We start from the raw sequence: 19,139 nt of genomic DNA on the forward strand, positions 1-19,139 counted from the left end.
TGATTGGATCTTTTATCCAAGGATGATTTTATAACATTGTGTGTTGGTCATTTGGAAAATATTGGTTCACTGAGTTAACGTAGATCTTCCAAGGGTTGACATGTTTCATTATATAATATCAAGTAATCACATTCATTAAGATTAGGATTAATCTCATCAATAGTGGATATAGGTTTTCCTAAAATTTACTTTTTGCTTGAATTTCATTACTGGTAGAAAATACTGTCAGTTGTTTTCTTTGATGTGACAGGCTCACTTTTTCAATTTTTAAGAAAATGTCTACTAAATACCCAAGTCTAAATTTCTGTAGTTTGACAGTCATTCTTTAAAATAAAAATGACGTTCCATGAAAAATATGTGGTTATGTTCAGCTCACAACTCAATCATAGAACCAGGTGTTTTCAGTATGCAGTAGCAGTGCGTTATGCATACTTGCTATTTCATCATGCGCAACATTAAAAAGACATGAACTGAAGGATTGATATTTAATAAAATTAATTTTACTTCTGGTGTGGGCTGGTGAGGAATACAATGATTACTACTACAGTTGTGATTTAGTGCCACTGCCTTGATTCGTGTTAAGATGCCAGCATTTTTACTCACAACCGATGTTGTACCAAGAGTTTTAATCTCCCATGCCTCCTGAACGTGTCTTGGAGGCCCCAGGTGTCTAAACCACACTTGGAGAACTGACAATGATAATATTGTGAAGGTTGCCTCCTGGGTTAGTGCACTGGACAGCCTGCACAGTCTGCGTGGGAATTGTTAAACTTCAACATAGGAAAATCAGGTGCTGAGCTGACTGAGTCTTTGGTGGGGAGAATGCTCTCAAAGTCTTTATTGGAAATCTTTCCTTTGGGGCTAATAATTTTTTTCAACAAGGAATCTTTTAGATTCCAGCTGGGGGTGGTGGGATGAAGAGTGATTCTTCTGACTACTGGCATTCTGGGAGCCAGGCAGGGGGAGAAGGACTGTGGGTCCTTTTATTCAGTTTATGGACTTTTACTTAATTTTTCTGTTTTCTCTCAGTACCTCATGCCTGCCTTTTGCCATTCCTGGCGTTCGCAAGTCTAGACTGTCTCCAGTTCAGCAAGTTAACAGCCTTTAGCCTCTGTGGTAGGGGAAAGGATAGGTTGTGTAAGTTGTGGAAAGAGCATTTAGATTCCTCAGCAGTCCCTTGTGCTTCATTTTTACCTTTTATGTACTGGATGTGGTACTGAATTCCTCCAACTACCAGTTCTTTTAGGTTCTCTGAGTAAACGGATTCTCTTCTCCTTGCACTTCCCACTCAGCCATTTAGTTGTAACGTCTTCCACACTGTGAAGTCAGTTTTCACTCTTCTAGCCACTTTCCATCTAAAAATTTGTTGCGATCTCTTTGACAATTAGTATGCTTTGGTGTTTCATCGGTCTTTGTGAGTGAAAATGTTTTATTTCTTTGCCCTCATTTTAGCAGGGTTTTGGGAGAGTGGGGAAATAAATATATGTGATTAATACACCATTATCAATTTTCACAGACTTGAGTCAATCACTGTAGTGGTTAAGAGCTAGACCTAGATTTGAATCTTCACACTTACTGAGGTATTGCTTTGGATTCTCTACTTAACTCATGCAGTCTCATTTCTCATTTGTAGAAATTGAGTTTATAATATCGAACACGAGGATTAAATGAGATAGTGAAGGTAAAGTTCTTAGTATGCTACCTCACACATCATATGTGCTCAGTAATTGGTAATTGTTATAAACTGTTAGGTTGGCCTCTGGCTTACTGAAGTTTTATTGTATTCTTTCCTCCCCATGAAACATTTAAAATAAGCAAAATATTTAATTTGTCTGTCATTTAATATTACTTGGTTTGACAGTTGGAAGGGTTACCGTGACTCCAAATATGAAATGATAATTTCACAAATGTTTTATCTGAGTGTCTGTACTTATGTTTGTATAAACACTGTGAATGCAACTTGTTCAAATTCAAGTTGTGTTTTACTCGTTTTCTATTCAAGTAATATGGCCCATATTTGAAAGACAGTCTAAGGAAAACAGGTATTGTTCTAACTGGATAACTGTTTCATGGCCTTGATTCAGAAGCTTTTGATACACTGAAATTCTTACTGATTTTTTAAAGAGAATTTTTAAAATTCTGCTTTTAATTATAAGAATTATTCTCGTACATACTTTAGATTAAGAAATTGTTTTTCTATTTCTTTAGTGTATCAGATTGCACACTTAAGTGCCTTTTATCCAGAAAGTTTAGTATAATAAAAGTAGTTTACTTTAAGCATAGCCATGAATATAAAAGAAAAATATTATTAATCATTTCAGGAAATCGCAAGATCTAATATGGCTGAAGGAGAAACAGAAACATCGACTTCTGAAAGGTAAATATAAAGAAAAACTGAATCTCTTGAAATTCAAATAAATGACACTTGAGCTGCATTATTTCAGTTAATTGGCAAAGGGCTATTTAAATTTTTGTATATGGTGTTACTTTCAGTAATAACTTTTAAGTATAATATTTTGAAATTTTAATACAGCAAAAATATACTATAGATCCTTAGTTTTGAAATCTTTTAAACATGTAGAGTACATTTTATAAATTGTTAAATTTTAAATGTACTTATTAGTAAGTAAAATGTCAACAGATTTTAATTGCCCCTATTAAATGACAACACTTATAAGATGCTACAAGTTACAAGATGGGGACAAATTGCAAATAGGTAATCTTACATTTTTTTTTTTCCAATATTTTCAAAGAAGATACTTCTGTGGTGGAATCTCGAAAGTTTCAAAATTCAGGGATTGGTTTTTAAAAATTTAATGTTCAGGTCGAACACTAAAGAACACAAGACATTTCACAATCTTTTTTAGTAAAAGAGAATCCAGCATTCTAATTAGAACTTTATTTCAGATAAAGATAATTTTATTTTGTTTTTTAAATTAAATATTTTCCCCATTGCTTTCTTTATGCTGTATACTTACAGTACATTGCTTATTAATCTGGTGAGAGTAATCTATTCCCCCTGAAAAGCAAATTAGGGAGTAAGGCCTTACGAAGGTGTTTCTTAGACTTTACTAGAAAAATTATCTAGCGCTTTCTTCACCCAGCATTTTTCCTAAAATTGTGGGGGAGTTGTGAGGGGAGGAAGTTAACAAAAATTCAACTAAGGAGTTAGAAAAAGCAGACTAATCACCTCTATATTATTTAACATTTTCTGTAAATTGTAAGTTAGTCCAATAAAATCTAAACAAGAACAAGAACTGTACAAATTTCAATGAGGAAAATATTGTAATTATTTTTGCAGATGATGTAATTGACCTATAAGATCCAAGAAAATGAGCTAAGAATGATTGAAATTAATAAGGGTATTAATTAAGGTAGCTTGGTGTAAAAATCAAAATCTTTTGTATATACCGGTAACATGTGATTGCAAAACATAATGGACAAAAGAGTTAATTCATAATAATAACAAAAATGAGAAATGTGCAGGATCTAAATGAAGAAAAACAAAAATTTACTGAGATAGGAAATAATATATTAATAACTTGCATGATAGGCCATTTTCCAAATTAATTTATGGGCTTAATTAACGTTTAGTTGAAAATCCCAATGGGATTTTGTTTGGACTGACAAAGTTTAAAGTAAGATTCATATTTTTCTGTTTACTAATACCATAATTGATTTAATTATTGCCATCATTAGATATTAAGTTTTTTCTGTATTCACTGTTTTAATGAACATCCTTGTACAAATATCTTTTACATTTTTAAACAATTAAATTTAGGAAGAAGAATAGTAGAATGTAGGTGATTTGCTTTATTAGATAATAAAGTACATTGTTAATGTATAATTGTTAAGACTGTGTTTTATTGGCCCAAGAATAGTCTAAAGACAGATCAGAACAAAATAAACACCACAGCAACAGTCTTATAAATATAGATTAGTAAATAATAAACACTACTTGATAGCACTGCTTTATATTTCGGAAATTCATTGGGAAAAAGTCTAAATTCCATGTGCATTAATATAAGAAATAAGATGCATGTAATCATTAAATTTATTTTTGGTAAAATAAGCCTCATTACATCGAGATAAAGGGCTGGAGGTCATCTTAGAAGTCTTCTGTTTCTAATGTTTTATTATTCACTAAGTAGTTTCTGTTAACACACCAGGGCAAGAGTAAACACACGGATACACACACACTCAGAAACATCTATGTATACAAACACACGCACCTATATCTATGTATGTAAGCATAGCATATTGTATATTTACATATATTTTTTAGTCATGTGTTTGTCTTTTTATATTAGGCTAATAAAAATTAGAGAAATGTTTGTGAATGCTTATCTGATTTTGCATAGGGAGACACTAAGCATAAGAGGATATATAAATCGTAAAAGAAAAGTGTTTTTTTCCCAAATATATTCATTCCTTATCTATACTTTTACAAATTAATAAGAATGCTTAAATTTTACTAAAAACAGGGAAGGGTGTGAACAGATGGAAATTAGAACAAAGGCTAAAACCAATTGATAGGCTCCCCAGGTCTCCTTTTAATATGTGACTGGAGTTTTTCACTCTCTTGCCTGAAAAATGACCACCTCCTAAATTGTAACATCATGGCAAGGACTGAGGACATAGATTTTTTTCCTTTTGGGTGAGCAAGTGTGTCTTGACTTTATTTTTTAGAGCATGTCTTATTTTGCTAGTGTTCAAACATACTGTGTTATGAAGGAATAGATAATAAATGGCTTTATTTTTTCAGTAAACAAGATAAAGCTCCTTCAGAGGAAGAAAAAAATGGATGTGATGCAAATGCATTTGAAGGCTCATCAGTAACAAAAAGGGAAGAAAGCATAACAGTTTCAGATAAGGAAAATAATGCCTGTCTTGAAGACCAGGAAACTGGCTCAAAGAATATCTTCAGTTACAATTCAAGTATTGGTGCAGATAAAATGGAAAAAGAAAAACCAATAGAGCACATTTGTCAGGAAAGAGAGTTGAAGATTTGCCAAGGTTCAGAAAACATAATTTCACGCGATCAGGTTGAAGATCACAACTCTAGTGAAGCTAGGTTTTCCTCGAAGAATTTTAAGGATTTGCGGTTAACATCAGATGATGTTAGCATTGATCAGTTTTTGAGAAAAAGAGATGAACCTGAATCTGTTAGTTCGGATGTTAGTGAGCAAGGCAGTATTCATTTGGAACCTTTGACTCCATCAGAGGTACTTGAGTATGAAGCCACAGAGATTCTTCAGAAAGGTAGTGGTGATCCTTCAGCCAAGACTGATGAAGTAGTGTCTGATCAAACAGATGACGTTCTTGGAGAAAGTAGCCCTAGCACGACAGAGACAACGGTAGACCTGGCAGATGAAAAAGAAAGAAGTTGAAATTAATTAGTCATTCTAAGTTTTAGTATACCAACGGTAAGAGCATTTGGAACAGTGCTATCAGGTGAGCTCAGTGGTGCTGTTAATAGAATTCGGAAATAGAAAAATGTGAGGGAGGTCATTCATATACTTTACCAGTATGTTCAACCTAGGTTATTAAAGAAATCAGTTCACCAATAATAGCGTAATTAGTATGGATTTCCAAGAGGTTTTTAAAACATGAATAGGATTTTAATGAAAGTTGTTTATAATGGGAAAGTCTCATTTAACAGTTTTCAAGGAAATGGAACTCGATTGCCCATATGAATTGATTATTAGAATATTAGTTATATTAATAAAGCCTTTGAAACTTCCATCAGTCAGTCCTAAACTAAAAATCCTTATTACTGATGTATCCTTTTCAGTTAACTTAAAGAGATTAGGAAACCACATACCTTTTGGAAATAATTGATTTAAAATAATGGCTGATTGGCATTGTTAATGAAGCCTTTATTTTGAGTATGATGCTGGTAAATGGAGCATGCTTAGAGTGCTAAATTAATTGATCTAATAAGAATTTGGATGAATATAAACTTAATTTTGGATTTAATATAACATTCCAGACTGTCAGAAGCATGTAAACCGAATATCTGAATCTGTGTACCTCCATACAAGTGTTAGCCTGCCAGGCTGTAAGCTTACCTTAATTAAACTTTCAGTGAAAGTGAAATTATGAAAATATAAATTTATATTTGTGCTTTTTGTCAGTGTGTAAGCTGTGCAGAACTCCCTTGATGTACTAGTTGTATAAAGTAGAAACCCATTGTTGAAACTCCTGTAGTTATTATGCTTTTAATATTGTTTTAATGATCTTCTTTAGAAATAGACCCATAAAAATGGTCTGGAAACCAAACCAAAGTATGGTATAATGTAGATATTGTAAAGCAGTAAACTGAAAACATGTCCTGGCTTGAATTCAGCCATGTTTTTCTTTAATTGTAAAATAGAAACTTCAAATGGGACCTAAAGCAGTGATGTAAGAAATTGGTTTGAGATATTTAGCCTAATTTATCCATAAGATGGCTGCTAAATTGGTTTTTCAGTTGTTTTCTATCATCTAGAAAATAATAGATATAGAAATGAATAATATGAATAACAGTAGTTTGCTTTGAAGTACTACTAAACTTTTATTTAAAATGCTACATTTTTACTTCTTAAAATTGGCTTTGAATTCTTAAATTTTGTTTCACTGAATGTTAAATGTTTTAAATGGCTATTAAAATTCTGCTGTATATAGTAGTTTTTGAGTAAATATTTGCAATAAAAATCTGTCCCTGAATAATTTTATTTTTCAGAAAACTGCTTGAGTTGGATTACCTTTGGCGCCTTTAGAAACTATATAGTCAAGGAAATTTCATGTTAAAGTTAGTGATAGGACTTCATTCTGTATTCTTTAATTGATGCATGATTTATTTTAAATTAGGACTTAAAGTACAGGGGAAAATACTGCTAACATTTACAGAGAATAAATTTGCTTTATGAATTCTTTCAGTTCAAGAGAAATATAATTTAATATTGTAGTTTTCTATCTGCTCAGTAAATTAAAGAGGCTAAATAGGCAAAATATGTTATAGACTTATTTCCTTGAATTTTTTTTGTTGGGGGAGAGGCAAATATTTTCTTCTTTCTTGCTCCCAAGAGAAGATAGAGTGGGGGGACTCATTAGCTGTCACCTTTCACCTTGTTGAAACATAAATCTATAGTGGAGATTTTTTGGAGTAATTTAAACCTTAGAAGAGCAGAGAGGAGAAAAAAAGTTTATGTAAGGACCACTTTCTGAATCTCATTCAGTTGTTTGGCGAGCCTATCACCTAGTGCTACAAAACCCTAGACCATTGTGCTGAAGTAAGTCTCTAAGTGACACGAACCTCTTTTGAGCTTTGGGTTGTTCCTTCTCCTGCCCCTATGTGCCTTAGAGTAGTGGTATTCAAAGTAGCTGATCAATAACTATAATATCAGTAACTAATAATATCCACTGTGAGAAAAGGAACCTGCACCAGACTGTAAGTCCTTCATTGAGAAAGTCTGGCAATGAAAACAAAAACGTAGTGGAAATAAACGTTGTACTTGGTAAGATAATTAGTTTACATTCTCACACAATTTCCAATCTCATTTCTGATCAGGAACAAACATTTCAGGTATGCAAACCGAACCTTTGAGTAAGCAGTGCTTTAGAACAGGGGTGGGCAACCTTTTTCTGTGTAGGGCCAGATAGTAAATAATTGTGGGCCTTGTGGTCACAATTATTCAGCTCTTCCTTGTAGCATGAAAGCAGCTGTAGAGAATATGTAAATGATAGCCTGTTTTTGTTCCAGTAAAACTTTATTTACAAAAACTAATGTTGGCTGGATTTGGCCCGTGAACTGTAGTTTGCTTATGCCTGCTTTAGAGTGCTTAGACTCCCTGGATGTGATATGACCAGTGATGCACTCTAGTGACTAAGAACTACCTACCAAGGTGCCTTAGTATATTATAGTTCCCTGTTAACTAACAAGAGAATTATGATTGATTATAAGTGCAGTTCAATGACATTAAGAAGCATTATGTTGATTTTGTGGGATGCACTTTTAATTTACATTGAAAATCTCAATACTGTATTTATTTGTGTTATTTCTTCCCCTTTGCATCTCTCCAGTGTTTTAGGGAGGAAATTTGAATTGATCTCACCCCATAAATTTTTTAAGAAATTTAAAATAAATATTTTTTTAAAAGGAACTGACAAGATATGTTACCTTGTTTTGGCTCTAAGTAAAAAGATGAGGAAATCAAATATCTGGATAATTATTTACCGAAGGTTACAAAGCAAATACTTGAACTCATTTTGAGCTGATTCTAAAGTTAGTGTTTTCTACCATACCTATAGTTTCCAGCATTTATATTGAATGTCCCTTTTTAAAATAAATTACTTTTTGCAAATAACCTTCCCACTGATAGTACTAATTATAGTTTTATTTATTATTCCTACAGTGATTATATGTATATGGAATGGAGGACTTCTTAACTGAAAAAAGGGACCTAGTGATCTCTTATATTAACAGAAATTGAGAAATTTTACCTCAGGAGGAGAGCTTAGCAAATTACTTTATTAATAAGAAAGATAACATGTAATTTAAAGATATACTTTATATAATAATTACAGAAGTTTTAACATCATTACATTTTTGTAGGCTTCTGTAATGTTATTTTTTCATTTCATAGTTGACACGATCATTTTTATTCCATCAAAATTGTTATTCTAAGACCATTCACTTATGCTGACTTCAATGAAATGGGACTTATATATGTATATAGGTACTAAAAAAGGATTGCAAGTGTTTGCTTTTTACTAGATTACTATAACACTAAGACTTTTTTTTTCAGCTAAGATATGAATCACTTAATTTACCTATTTCTAACCATTAAAAGACAGAAACAAGTATTTTTTTTAATAAGGCACATCTGCAGATCCATATAGACAAAGTGAATAGTCAAATAGATTTTTTAAAGTCATGGCAAGGTTTAATTTTCAACTTCAAAGCTATAAATTAAAAGATACTTCACTCGGATTATCTTGAAAGGAATTAAACACATCTATAGCAACAGCTGTAACATAATCGAAGGATGAGGTGTCCTGCATGAAATTACTTTTACAGTTAGCTAAAGGTAAGTTTTAATTGCTTGTTTAAAGTATTATAAAATCCACCTTCATTATTAAAAAACTATGTTAAACATAATTTAGTCTTCTTTGATGACAATCTGTCATCATTATGAAGATTATTAGGTGAAGCTATAAGTGAAGCCAGAGCTGCCGATGTTAATGGCCTGAAAAACTGCTGATCAAGGAAGTTACCTTGGATTTTGGTCTCTAGAAAATGCTCCAGGTACATCTGGGATCATATGACTTTTCCAAAAACAAGAAAAATTGACTGCATTACTCACCCATCCAGCCTCTTTTTTTTAAAATTGAGGTACAATTAACATAACATTATATTAGTTTCAGGTGTACATTGTAATGATTTGATATCTGTATATGTTGCAAAATGATCACCACAATAAGTCCAGTTAACATTCATCACCATACAGTTCCAAAAATTTCTTTTTCTTGTGATGAGAACTTTGAAGATCCATTCTCTAGCTACTTTCATATAGGCAATATAGCATTATTAACTATATTTACCGTGATGTACATTACATCCCCATGACTGACTTATTTTATAACTGTAAATTTGTACCTCTTGACTGCTTTCGCCCATTTTGCCCACCTCATTAGCCCTCCTCCCCTCTGGCAACCACCAATCTCTTCTCTGTATCCATGAGTTTTGTTTATTCATTTGTTTTGTTTTTTTAGATTCCACATATAAGGAGATCATATGGTATTTGTTTTTCGCTGTCTGACTTATTTTATTTAGCATAATACCCTCAGAGGCCATCCATGTTGTTGCAAATGGCAAGATTTCATTCTTTTTTATGGCTGAGTAGTATTTCATTATATATACCATATCTGTATCCATTCCTCCATCAATAGACACTTAAGATGTTTTTGTATCTTGACTATTGTAGATGCTGCAGTGAACATGGGGGTGCACATATCTTTTCATATCAGTGTTTTCATTTACTTTGGATAAATACCCAGCAGTGGAATTGCTGGATCATATGATAGTTCTATTTTTAATTTTTTTTGAGGAACCTCCATACTGTTTTCCATATTGCCTATAACAATTTACATTCCCACCAAGAGTGCACAAGGGTTCCCTTTTCTCCATATCCTTGCCAACACTTACTTCTTGGCTTTTTGGTAATAGCCATTCTAACAGATGTGGGATGATATCTCACTGTGGTTTTTATTTGCATTTATCTGATAATTAGTGATGTTGAGCATCTTTTCATGTACCTGTTGTCCATCTGTATGTCTTTGGAAAAATGTCTATTTAGATCCTCTGCCCATTTTTTAATTGGATTTTTTTTTTTTGCTCAAGTTGTATGAGTTCTTTATATGTTTTGGATATTAACTCCTTATTAGATATATGAGTTGTAAATATTTTCTCCCATTCAATAGGTTGCCTTTTCATTTTGTTGATAGTTTCCTTTGCAGTGCAGAAGCTTTTTAGTTTGATATAGTTCCACTTGTTTATTTTTGCTTTTGTTGCCTTTGCTTTTGGTGTCAAATCTAAAAAATCATTGCCTTCACTGATGCCAAGGAACTTACCACCTGTGTTTTCTTCTAGAAGTTTTATGGCTTCAGGTCTTACATTCACATCTTTAATCCATTTTGAGTCAATTTTGTGTATAGTGTAAGATAATGTTCCAGTTTCATTCTTTTGCATGTGACTATCTAGGTTTCCCAGCATCATTTATTGAAGAGACTGTCCTTTCCCCATTGTATATTCTTGGCTCCTTTGTTGTAAATTAATTGACCGTATATGTGTGGCTTTATTTCTGGGCTCTCTCTTCTCTTCCATTGATCTTTGTCTGTGTTTATGCCAATCCCATACTGTTTGATTACAATAGCTGTGTAATATAGTTTGAAATCAGGGAGTGTGATGCCTCCAGTTTTGTTCTTCCTTCTCGAGATTGCTTTGGCTATTCAGTCTTTTTTTATTCTTTATTTTTTGGCTATTCGGATTCACCAACATCTTTTTTTAAATGACTTTTCCCTCCTAAACATTAGAGTAAAACATGCCACTTGTGGAGAATTTGGAAACCATAAACTATAGTTTTAAACTTTTAAAATATTTTAAATCTTTATCCACTACCTTAAAAACATGATTTTAATTGCTCTGTATCAGAAGCTAGCAAACTATGACCCACAGTTGAGCACCTGATTTATAAACAAAATTTTATTAGAAAACAGCCATGTCATTTGTTTATATATTTTCTGTTCTCCTTTGCACTACAAGAGCATAGTTGTACACAACAGAAACCATGTGACCCACAAGCCGAAAGGATTTACAGTCTGGCACTTTAAGAAAAAATTTGCCAACCCCTGCCCTATATTTTTATATGGGTATATCATAATTTTATAACCATTCTTTTATTTTCACTATTATAAACACTACAGTAAAGCCCTTAGTTCATAAATTGTGGCCCACATTTTTTATTACCTGTACTAGACTTCTAAGTGTGCAATTTATTAGATTGAAGAGTATTCAGTTTTTAAGTTGAAAAATAAATACCCATACTTATTTTAATTCTCTTTCCATAATACTTATGGAAAGCTGCTTGTCCCGGCATGCACTCCTAAAAGTTGAGTTTATTCAACTAGATTTTTTTTCTTTGACTCTTCAAAAAAACAAAATCAACTTTTTTTTTTTAACCAAATGTGATTTTCATTCCTGCTATTCACCAAATATTTTTAGAGTGTGTCCCTATAACTAGTTCCTGGCCAGTGAGTTGTAAGAGAAAGTGAGTGATTTCTGGTTTGGGGCATTTAATTACTGATCTGAGACTCTTTAAAACCCTCTTTCCCCTCTTACATAGTGACTTGTTATATCTGAGATTGTGATTGCTTCGTCAGGCTGGGTTCCTGAGGGACTATGAACGGAGCCTCCCTGTTTATTCAGATGGACATGTACCGAGGGAGAAATAAGCATTTTTGTTTTAAGCTACTGCAGTTAGGGAATTTTTGTTTCTACAGCATAACCTCGTCTATCCCAACTGGTACGGAATCAGTCCTGAAAATGAAGTGCTGCCATTAAAAAAACAGAAACCAAAACTGACTAGATTGAATTACATTGTACTGGCTTAGGTGGCAGATCGCAAGGCTACATGAGGTGATCCACATTCTGCTGTGGTGAAAGATTTGGTAAACTTGCCCACAATATAGTCATGCACCACGTAATGACATTTTGGTCAATGACGGACTGCGTATACGATGGTGGTCCCATAAGATTAGTACCACATAGCCTAGGTGTGTAGTAGGCTTTATCATGTAGGTTTGTGTAAGTACACTCTATGATGTTCATATAAGGATGAAATTGATTAACGACGTTTCTCAGAACGTATCCTCATCAATAAGCAACGCATGACTCCACTGAAGACAAATAATATATTTAATAAAGTTGTATTTCTATTGGAAGAGTTTGGATAGCAGAATGGTAATAGTATATTTTGGTTACTATATTAGCTGCATTTGACGTGGTATTTTAAGAAAGAAATGAACTCATATGAGAAATGGTGGGTTTGCAAGTGGGAACAAAGGAGAATAGAAGTCGTCCAAAAATTCAGATACTTGCAGGGTTGGAAGAGGCAGCAACTTCTCATCCGCAACCAGAAAAGGAGAAGGCTTTTAAGTAATAAAGCTTAATAAATCAAGAATATGGCCATCACGTGAATTATTTAAATTTCTAATCAGGTTAAGGAGAGGCCCCTGTAGTGCTTCTATGTGGAAATTCCTTCACAGAATTTCTTGGGAAATTTATATATTTTTCCAAATCTCAAGACAAATCAGTCAAGAAATTGGTAAAACAGGAAGAAGTATTGTAACTCCTGTGAGAATTAAAGTTTAGTAATCAATTTAGAACTATTACTGGTTTGAAGGAATCCACTGAAGTCAAACCCAAAAGAAAGAACAGGGAATGCTGTCAAGTGGAGTCCAGGTGTAAGGTCAGCCTTTCCAGGAGCTGGAACATGAGCACATAGAAGTGGTCACAATCTTATCACTCAGTCTTACTTATAGCTGTTGCTGTAAGTGTGTGTTCATGCCCTTGACTGCTTCTAATGATGAGTCATTCTTGTAAGTCAAATAAATATTAATAGGTTTATATACATATTGTACTTCATACCAATTCTACCAATGGTGTTCCAAGAACACATTGTGGAAGCAGAATTATTCCTTAAACTGGCAATTTTGTCTTGTGATTCACTGTGGTGCTGTTACCCTTGATAGGAGATCCAAATGTAATGTTAAATTTGTTGGCATTTCCCAGAGTATGGTTATTTGCCAAAGGATACTATGTTTTGAAAATACTTTAACAAGAAACACAAAGAAAAGAAGTAAATGTTTTAGAATATTCTGAAATGAAATTATAAACTAATCTAAATTAATAAGAGCAATATCAATTTCAACAGCCAGACCAAAATCAGGGGGAGCAGACAAAATATTTTCATCATTAAAAAAGGAAAAGAGGGGCCAGCCTGGTGTCGTAGTGGTTAAGTTTGGTGAGCTCTGTTTTGGCAGCCTGGGTTTGCGGGTTCAGATCCTGGGTGTGGACCTACACCACTCATCAGCCGTGCTGTGGACACAACCCACATAAATTTGAGGAAGATTGGCACAGACATTAGCTCAGTGCTAATCTGCCTCAAGCAAAAAAAAAGAGGAAGATTGGCAACAGATGTTAGCTCAGGGCTAATCTTCAGCAAAAAAAAATAAAAAGAGCTGTGAAGCAACATGTAACGTAGCAGAAACTTGAAGACGTTTTTTGAAATCCTTAGCAACTTGACTAATATCGATGCAAAAATGAAAAAAATTTTCCATGTTTGAAATATTTGTTACAAAACAAAAATAAAGACTATCAGATAGGGCAGTTAATGCATTGTACATTTTTAAATTTCATTTTAAAAATAACTTTTAAACATATTTGTGGTACTTCCAATTTCTAAAATGATTTTTATTTGGCGTGTATGTTAATGTTCTTTCATTTAAAATGGTTTCTGTTATCAAATATCTATCTCAGGTAGAGATAGCGGTATTGAAATATAGTCATGTGTTGCTTAACAATGGAGGAAATGTTAGGTGATTTCATTGTTGTGTGAATGTCATCGAGTGTACTTACACAAACCTAGATGGTATGGCCTACTACACATCTATGCTATCATACTAATCTTATGGGGCCATTGTTATATATGTGGTTTGTTGTTGACTGAGATGTTATGTAGTGCATGACTATATATAATCTTGTCACAATACATTGGTTCATATTAATAAAGCATACATTTATTATTATGTATTTTTTTTATTAATGTTATGATGGATTACAAGCTTGTGAAATTTCAGTTGTACATTTTTGTTAGTCATGTTGTGGGTACACCACTTCCCCCTCCGTACCCTCCCCCCACCCCCCCTTTTCCCTGGTAACCACCGATCAGATCTCCTTCTCAATATACTAATTTCCACCTATGAGTGGAGTCATATAGAGTTCGTCTTTCTCTGACTGACTTATTTCGCTTAACATAATGCCCTCGAGGTCCATCCACATTGTTGTGAATGGGCCAATTTCGTCTTTTTTTATGGCTGAGTAGTATTCCATTGTGTATATATACCACATCTTCTTTATCCAATCATCAGTTTCTGGGCATGTAGGCTGGTTCCACGTCTTGGCTATTGTAAATAATGCTGCGATGAACATAGGGGTGCAACGGACTCTTGAGATATCTGATATCAGGTTCTTAGGATAGATACCCAGTAATGGGATGGCTGGGTCATAGGGTATTTCTATTTTTAACTTTTTGAGAAATCTCCATACTGTTTTCCATAGTGGCTGTACCAGTTTGCATTCCCACCAACAGTGTATGAGGGTTCCTCTTTCTCCACAACCTCTCCAACATTTGTCGTTCTTGGTTTTGGATGTTTTTGCCAATCTAACGGGGGTAAGGTGATATCTTAGTGTAGTTTTGATTTGCATTTCCCTGATGATTAGCGATGATGAACATCTTTTCATGTGTCTATTGGCCATATTCATATCTTCTTTTGAGAAATGTCTGTTCATGTCCTCTGCCCATTTTTTGATCGGGTTGTTTGTTTTTTTGTTTTTAAGCAGTGTGAGTTCTTTGTATATTATGGAGATTAACCCTTTGTCGGATAAGTGGCTTGTAAATATTTTTTCCCAATTAGTGAGCTGTTTTTTTGTTTCAATTCTGTTTTCCCTTGCCTTGAAGAAGCTCTTTAGTCTGATGAAGTCCCATTTGTTTATTCTTTCTATTGTTTCCCTCAACTGAGGAGTTACAGTGTCCGAAAAGATTCTTTTGAAACTGATGTCAAAGAGTGTACTGCCTATATTCTCTTCCAAAAGACTTAATGTCTCAGGCCTAATCTTTAGGTCTTTGATCCATTTTGAGTTTATTTTGGTGTGTGGTGAAAAAGAATGGTCGATTTTCAATCTTTTGCATGTGGCTGTCCAGTTTTCCCAGCACCATTTGTTGAAGAGACTTTCTTTTCTCCATTGTAGGCCCTCTGCTCCTTTGTCGAAGATTAGCTGTCCATAGATGTGTGGTTTTATCTCTGGGCTTTCAATTCTGTTCCATTGATCTGTGCACCTGTTTTTGTACCAGTACCATGCTGTTTTGATCACTGTAGCTTTGTAGTATGTTTTGAAATCGGGGATTGTGATTCCGCCGGCTTTGTTTTTCTTGCTCAGGATTGCTTTAGCAATTCGTGGTCTTTTGTTCCCCCATATGAATTTTAGGATTGTTTGTTCAATTTCTGTGAAGAATGTTCTTGGGATTCTGATTGGGATAGCATTGAATCTGTATATTGCTTTAGGTAGTATGGACATTTTAACTATGTTTATTCTTCCAATCCATGTGCAAGGAATGTTTTTCCATCTCTTTTTGTCATCGCCTATTTCTTTCAAGAAAGTCTTGTAGTTTTCATTGTATAGATCCTTCACTTCCTTGGTTAAGTTTATCCCAAGGTATTTTATTCTTTTCGTTGCGATTGTGAATGGGATAGAGTTCTTGAGTTCTTTTTCTGTTAGTTTATTGTTAGTGTATAGAAATGCTACTGATTTATGCACGTTAATTTTATACCCTGCTACTTTGCTGTAGTTGTTGATTATTTCTAATAGTTTTTCTGTGGATTCTTTGGGGTTTTCTATGTATAAGATCATGTCGTCTGCAAACAACGCGAGTTTTACTTCTTCGTTACCTATTTGGATTCCTTTTATTTTTTTTTCCTGCCGAATTGCTCTGGCCAGCACCTCCAGTACTATGTTGAATAGGAGTGGTGAAAGTGGGCACCCTTGTCTTGTTCCTGTCCTCAGAGGGATGGCTTTCAGCTTTTGTCCATTGAGTATGATGTTGGCTGTGGGTCTATCATATATGGCCTTTATTATGTTGAGGTACTTTCCTTCTATACCCATTTTACTGAGGGTTTTTATCATAAATGGGTGTTGGATCTTGTCGAATGCTTTCTCTGCATCTATTGAGATGATCATGTGGTTTTTGTTTTTCATTTTGTTGATGTAGTGTATCACGTTGATTGACTTGCGGATGTTGAACCATCCCTGTGTCCCTGGTATAAATCCCACTTGATCATGGTGTATAATCTTTTTGATGTATTGCTGTAATCGGTTTGCCAAAATTTTGTTGAGGATTTTTGCATCTATGTTCATCAGTGATATCGGCCTGTAGTTCTCCTTCTTTGTGTTGTCCTTGTCAGGTTTGGGGATCAGAGTGATGTTGGCTTCATAGAATGTGTTAGGGAGTTCTCCATCTTTCTCAATTTTCTGGAACAGTTTGAGGAGAATAGGTATTAAGTCTTCTTTGAATGTTTGGTAGAATTCTCCAGAGAAGCCGTCTGGTCCTGGACTCTTGTTTTTGGGGAGGTTTTTGATTACCGTTTCTATTTCCTTACTTGTGATTGGTCTATTCAGATTCTCCATTTCTTCCTGATTCAGTTTGGGGAGATTGTAGGAGTCTAGGAATTTGTCCATTTCTTCCAAGTTGTTCAATTTGTTGGCATATAGTTTTTCATAGTATTCTCTTATGATCTCTTGTATTTCATTGGTATCTGTTGTGATTTCTCCTCTGTCATTCCTGATTTTATTAATTTGCGCTTTCTCTCTTCTTTTCTTGGTGAGTCTGGCTAGGGGTTTGTCAATTTTGTTAATTCTTTCGAAGAACCAACTCTTTGTTTCATTGATCCTTTCTATTGTCTTTTTTGTTTCAATATCGTTTATTTCTGCTCTTATTTTTATTATTTCCCTCCTTCTACTGACTCTGGGCTTTGTTTGTTCTTCTTTTTCTAGTTCCGTTAGGTGTCGTTTGGGGTTGCTTACGTGAGCTTTTTCTTGTTTAGTGAGGTGAGCCTGTATTGCGATGAATTTCCCTCTTAGGACTGCTTTTGCTGCATCCCAAATGATTTGGTATGTCGTGTTCTCATTTTCATTTGTCTCCAGATAATATTTGATTTCTTCTTTAATTTCTTCAATGATCCATTGTTTGTTGAGAAGCGTGTTGTTTAGTCTCCACATTTTTGCACCTTTCTCTGCTTTTTTCTTGTAGTTGATTTCTAGTTTAATAGCGTTATGATCAGAAAAGATGCTTGATATTATTTCAACTCTCTTGTATTTATTGATGTTTGCTTTGGTTCCCAAAATATGGTCAATCCTTGAGAATGTTCCATGTGCACTTGAGAAGAATGTGTAACCTGCTGTTTTTGGATGAAGTGTTCTATATATATTAAGTCCATCTGGTCTAATTTTTCATTTAATTCTATTATTTCCTTGTTGATTTTCTGTCTGGATGTTCTGTCCATTGGTGTTAATGGTGTGTTGAGGTCCCCTACTATTATTGTATTGTTGTTGATGTCTTCTTTTAGTTCTATTAAGAGTTGCTTTACAAATTTTGGTGCTCCTGTGTTGGGTGCGTATATATTTATAAGTGTTATGTCTTCTTGGTGGAGAGTCCCTTTTATCATTATATACTGTCCCTCTTTATCTTTCTTTATCTGTTTTGCTTTGAAATCTACCTTGTCTGATATTAGTATAGCGACACCTGCTTTCTTTTGTTCATTATTAGCTTGGAGTATTGTTCTCCATCCCTTCACTCTGAGTCTGTGTTTGTCTTGGGGCTGAGGTGTGTTTCCTGGAGGCAGCATATTGTTGGATCTTGTTCTTTGATCCATCCTGCCACTCTGTGTCTTTTGATTGGGGAGTTCAATCCATTTACATTTAGAGTGATTATTGAGACGTGGGGGCCTACCACTCCCATTTTGTGTCTTGTTTTCCGGTTTTCTTCAGTTTCCTTTGTTTCTCGTCCCATGGTTTAATCTGTTCTGATGTAGAGCTGCTACTCTCTGTTGTTGTCCTTCTACTTATCTCCTCTGCTCTTGGTTTTGTAGCCCCTTTCCTTTTTTGGATTTTTCAGGAATGAGGGTTTTCCTGAGGATTTCCTGGAGAGGAGGTTTTGTGGCAATGAACTCCCTTAATTTTTGTTTATCTGGGAAAGTTTTTATTTCTCCATCGTATTTGAAGGATATTTTCGCTGGGTAGAGAATTCTCGGCTGTAGATTTTTGTCCTTCAGATTTTTGAATATATCATTCCACTCTCTTCTAGCCTGTAAAGTTTCTGCTGAGAAATCTGCTGATAGCCTGATGGGGGTTCCTTTGTAGGTTAGTTTCTTTTGCCTGGCTGTCCTTAATATTTTCTCCTTGTCGTTGACTTTTGCTAGCTTCACTACTATATGCCGTGGAGTTGGTCTTCTTGCATTGATAAAGTTTGGAGATCTATTGGCTTCTGTCACCTGAAGATCCATCTCCCTCACCAGATTTGGGAAGTTCTCAGCCATTATTTCTTTGAATAGGTTTTCTGCCCCTTTCTCCTTCTCTTCTCCCTCTGGTATACCTATAATCCTTACGTTGCATCTCCTAATTGTGTCTGATAATTCTCGGAGAGTTTCTTCATTTCTTTTAAGTCTTGCTTCTCTCTCCTCCTCTGCCTGCAACAATTCTATATTGCCATCTTCCAAATTGCTAATTCTTTCCTCCATATTATCGGCCCTACTGTTCAGAGCAT

At 34.4% G+C, this 19,139-nt stretch overlaps 1 protein-coding gene across 10 annotated transcripts in view; it reads left to right on the forward strand.

Annotated features, from left to right (window-relative positions):
- Window positions 1-14,424, forward strand: part of ZNF280D (zinc finger protein 280D) — a 124,581-nt gene extending 110,157 nt beyond the window's left edge. For 8 of the 10 annotated variants that reach the window (XM_014860458.3, XM_014860457.3, XM_070501202.1 and 5 more), the window contains 2 exons: window positions 2,322-2,377; window positions 4,766-14,424. In XM_014860458.3, coding sequence (XP_014715944.2) covers window positions 2,322-2,377; window positions 4,766-5,390 — 681 coding nt within the window. In that variant the 3' untranslated portion in view covers window positions 5,391-14,424. Of the gene's footprint in view, window positions 1-1,633; window positions 2,378-4,765 lie in introns of those variants that run through there. The other 2 variants (XM_070501256.1, XM_070501240.1) reach the window with 1 other exon arrangement.
- The last annotated feature ends 4,715 nt before the right edge of the window (window positions 14,425-19,139 follow it).

Source organism: Equus asinus, chromosome 2, assembly GCF_041296235.1.
Source record: "Equus asinus isolate D_3611 breed Donkey chromosome 2, EquAss-T2T_v2, whole genome shotgun sequence".
In the NCBI taxonomy this organism is placed as follows: Eukaryota; Metazoa; Chordata; class Mammalia; order Perissodactyla; family Equidae; genus Equus; species Equus asinus.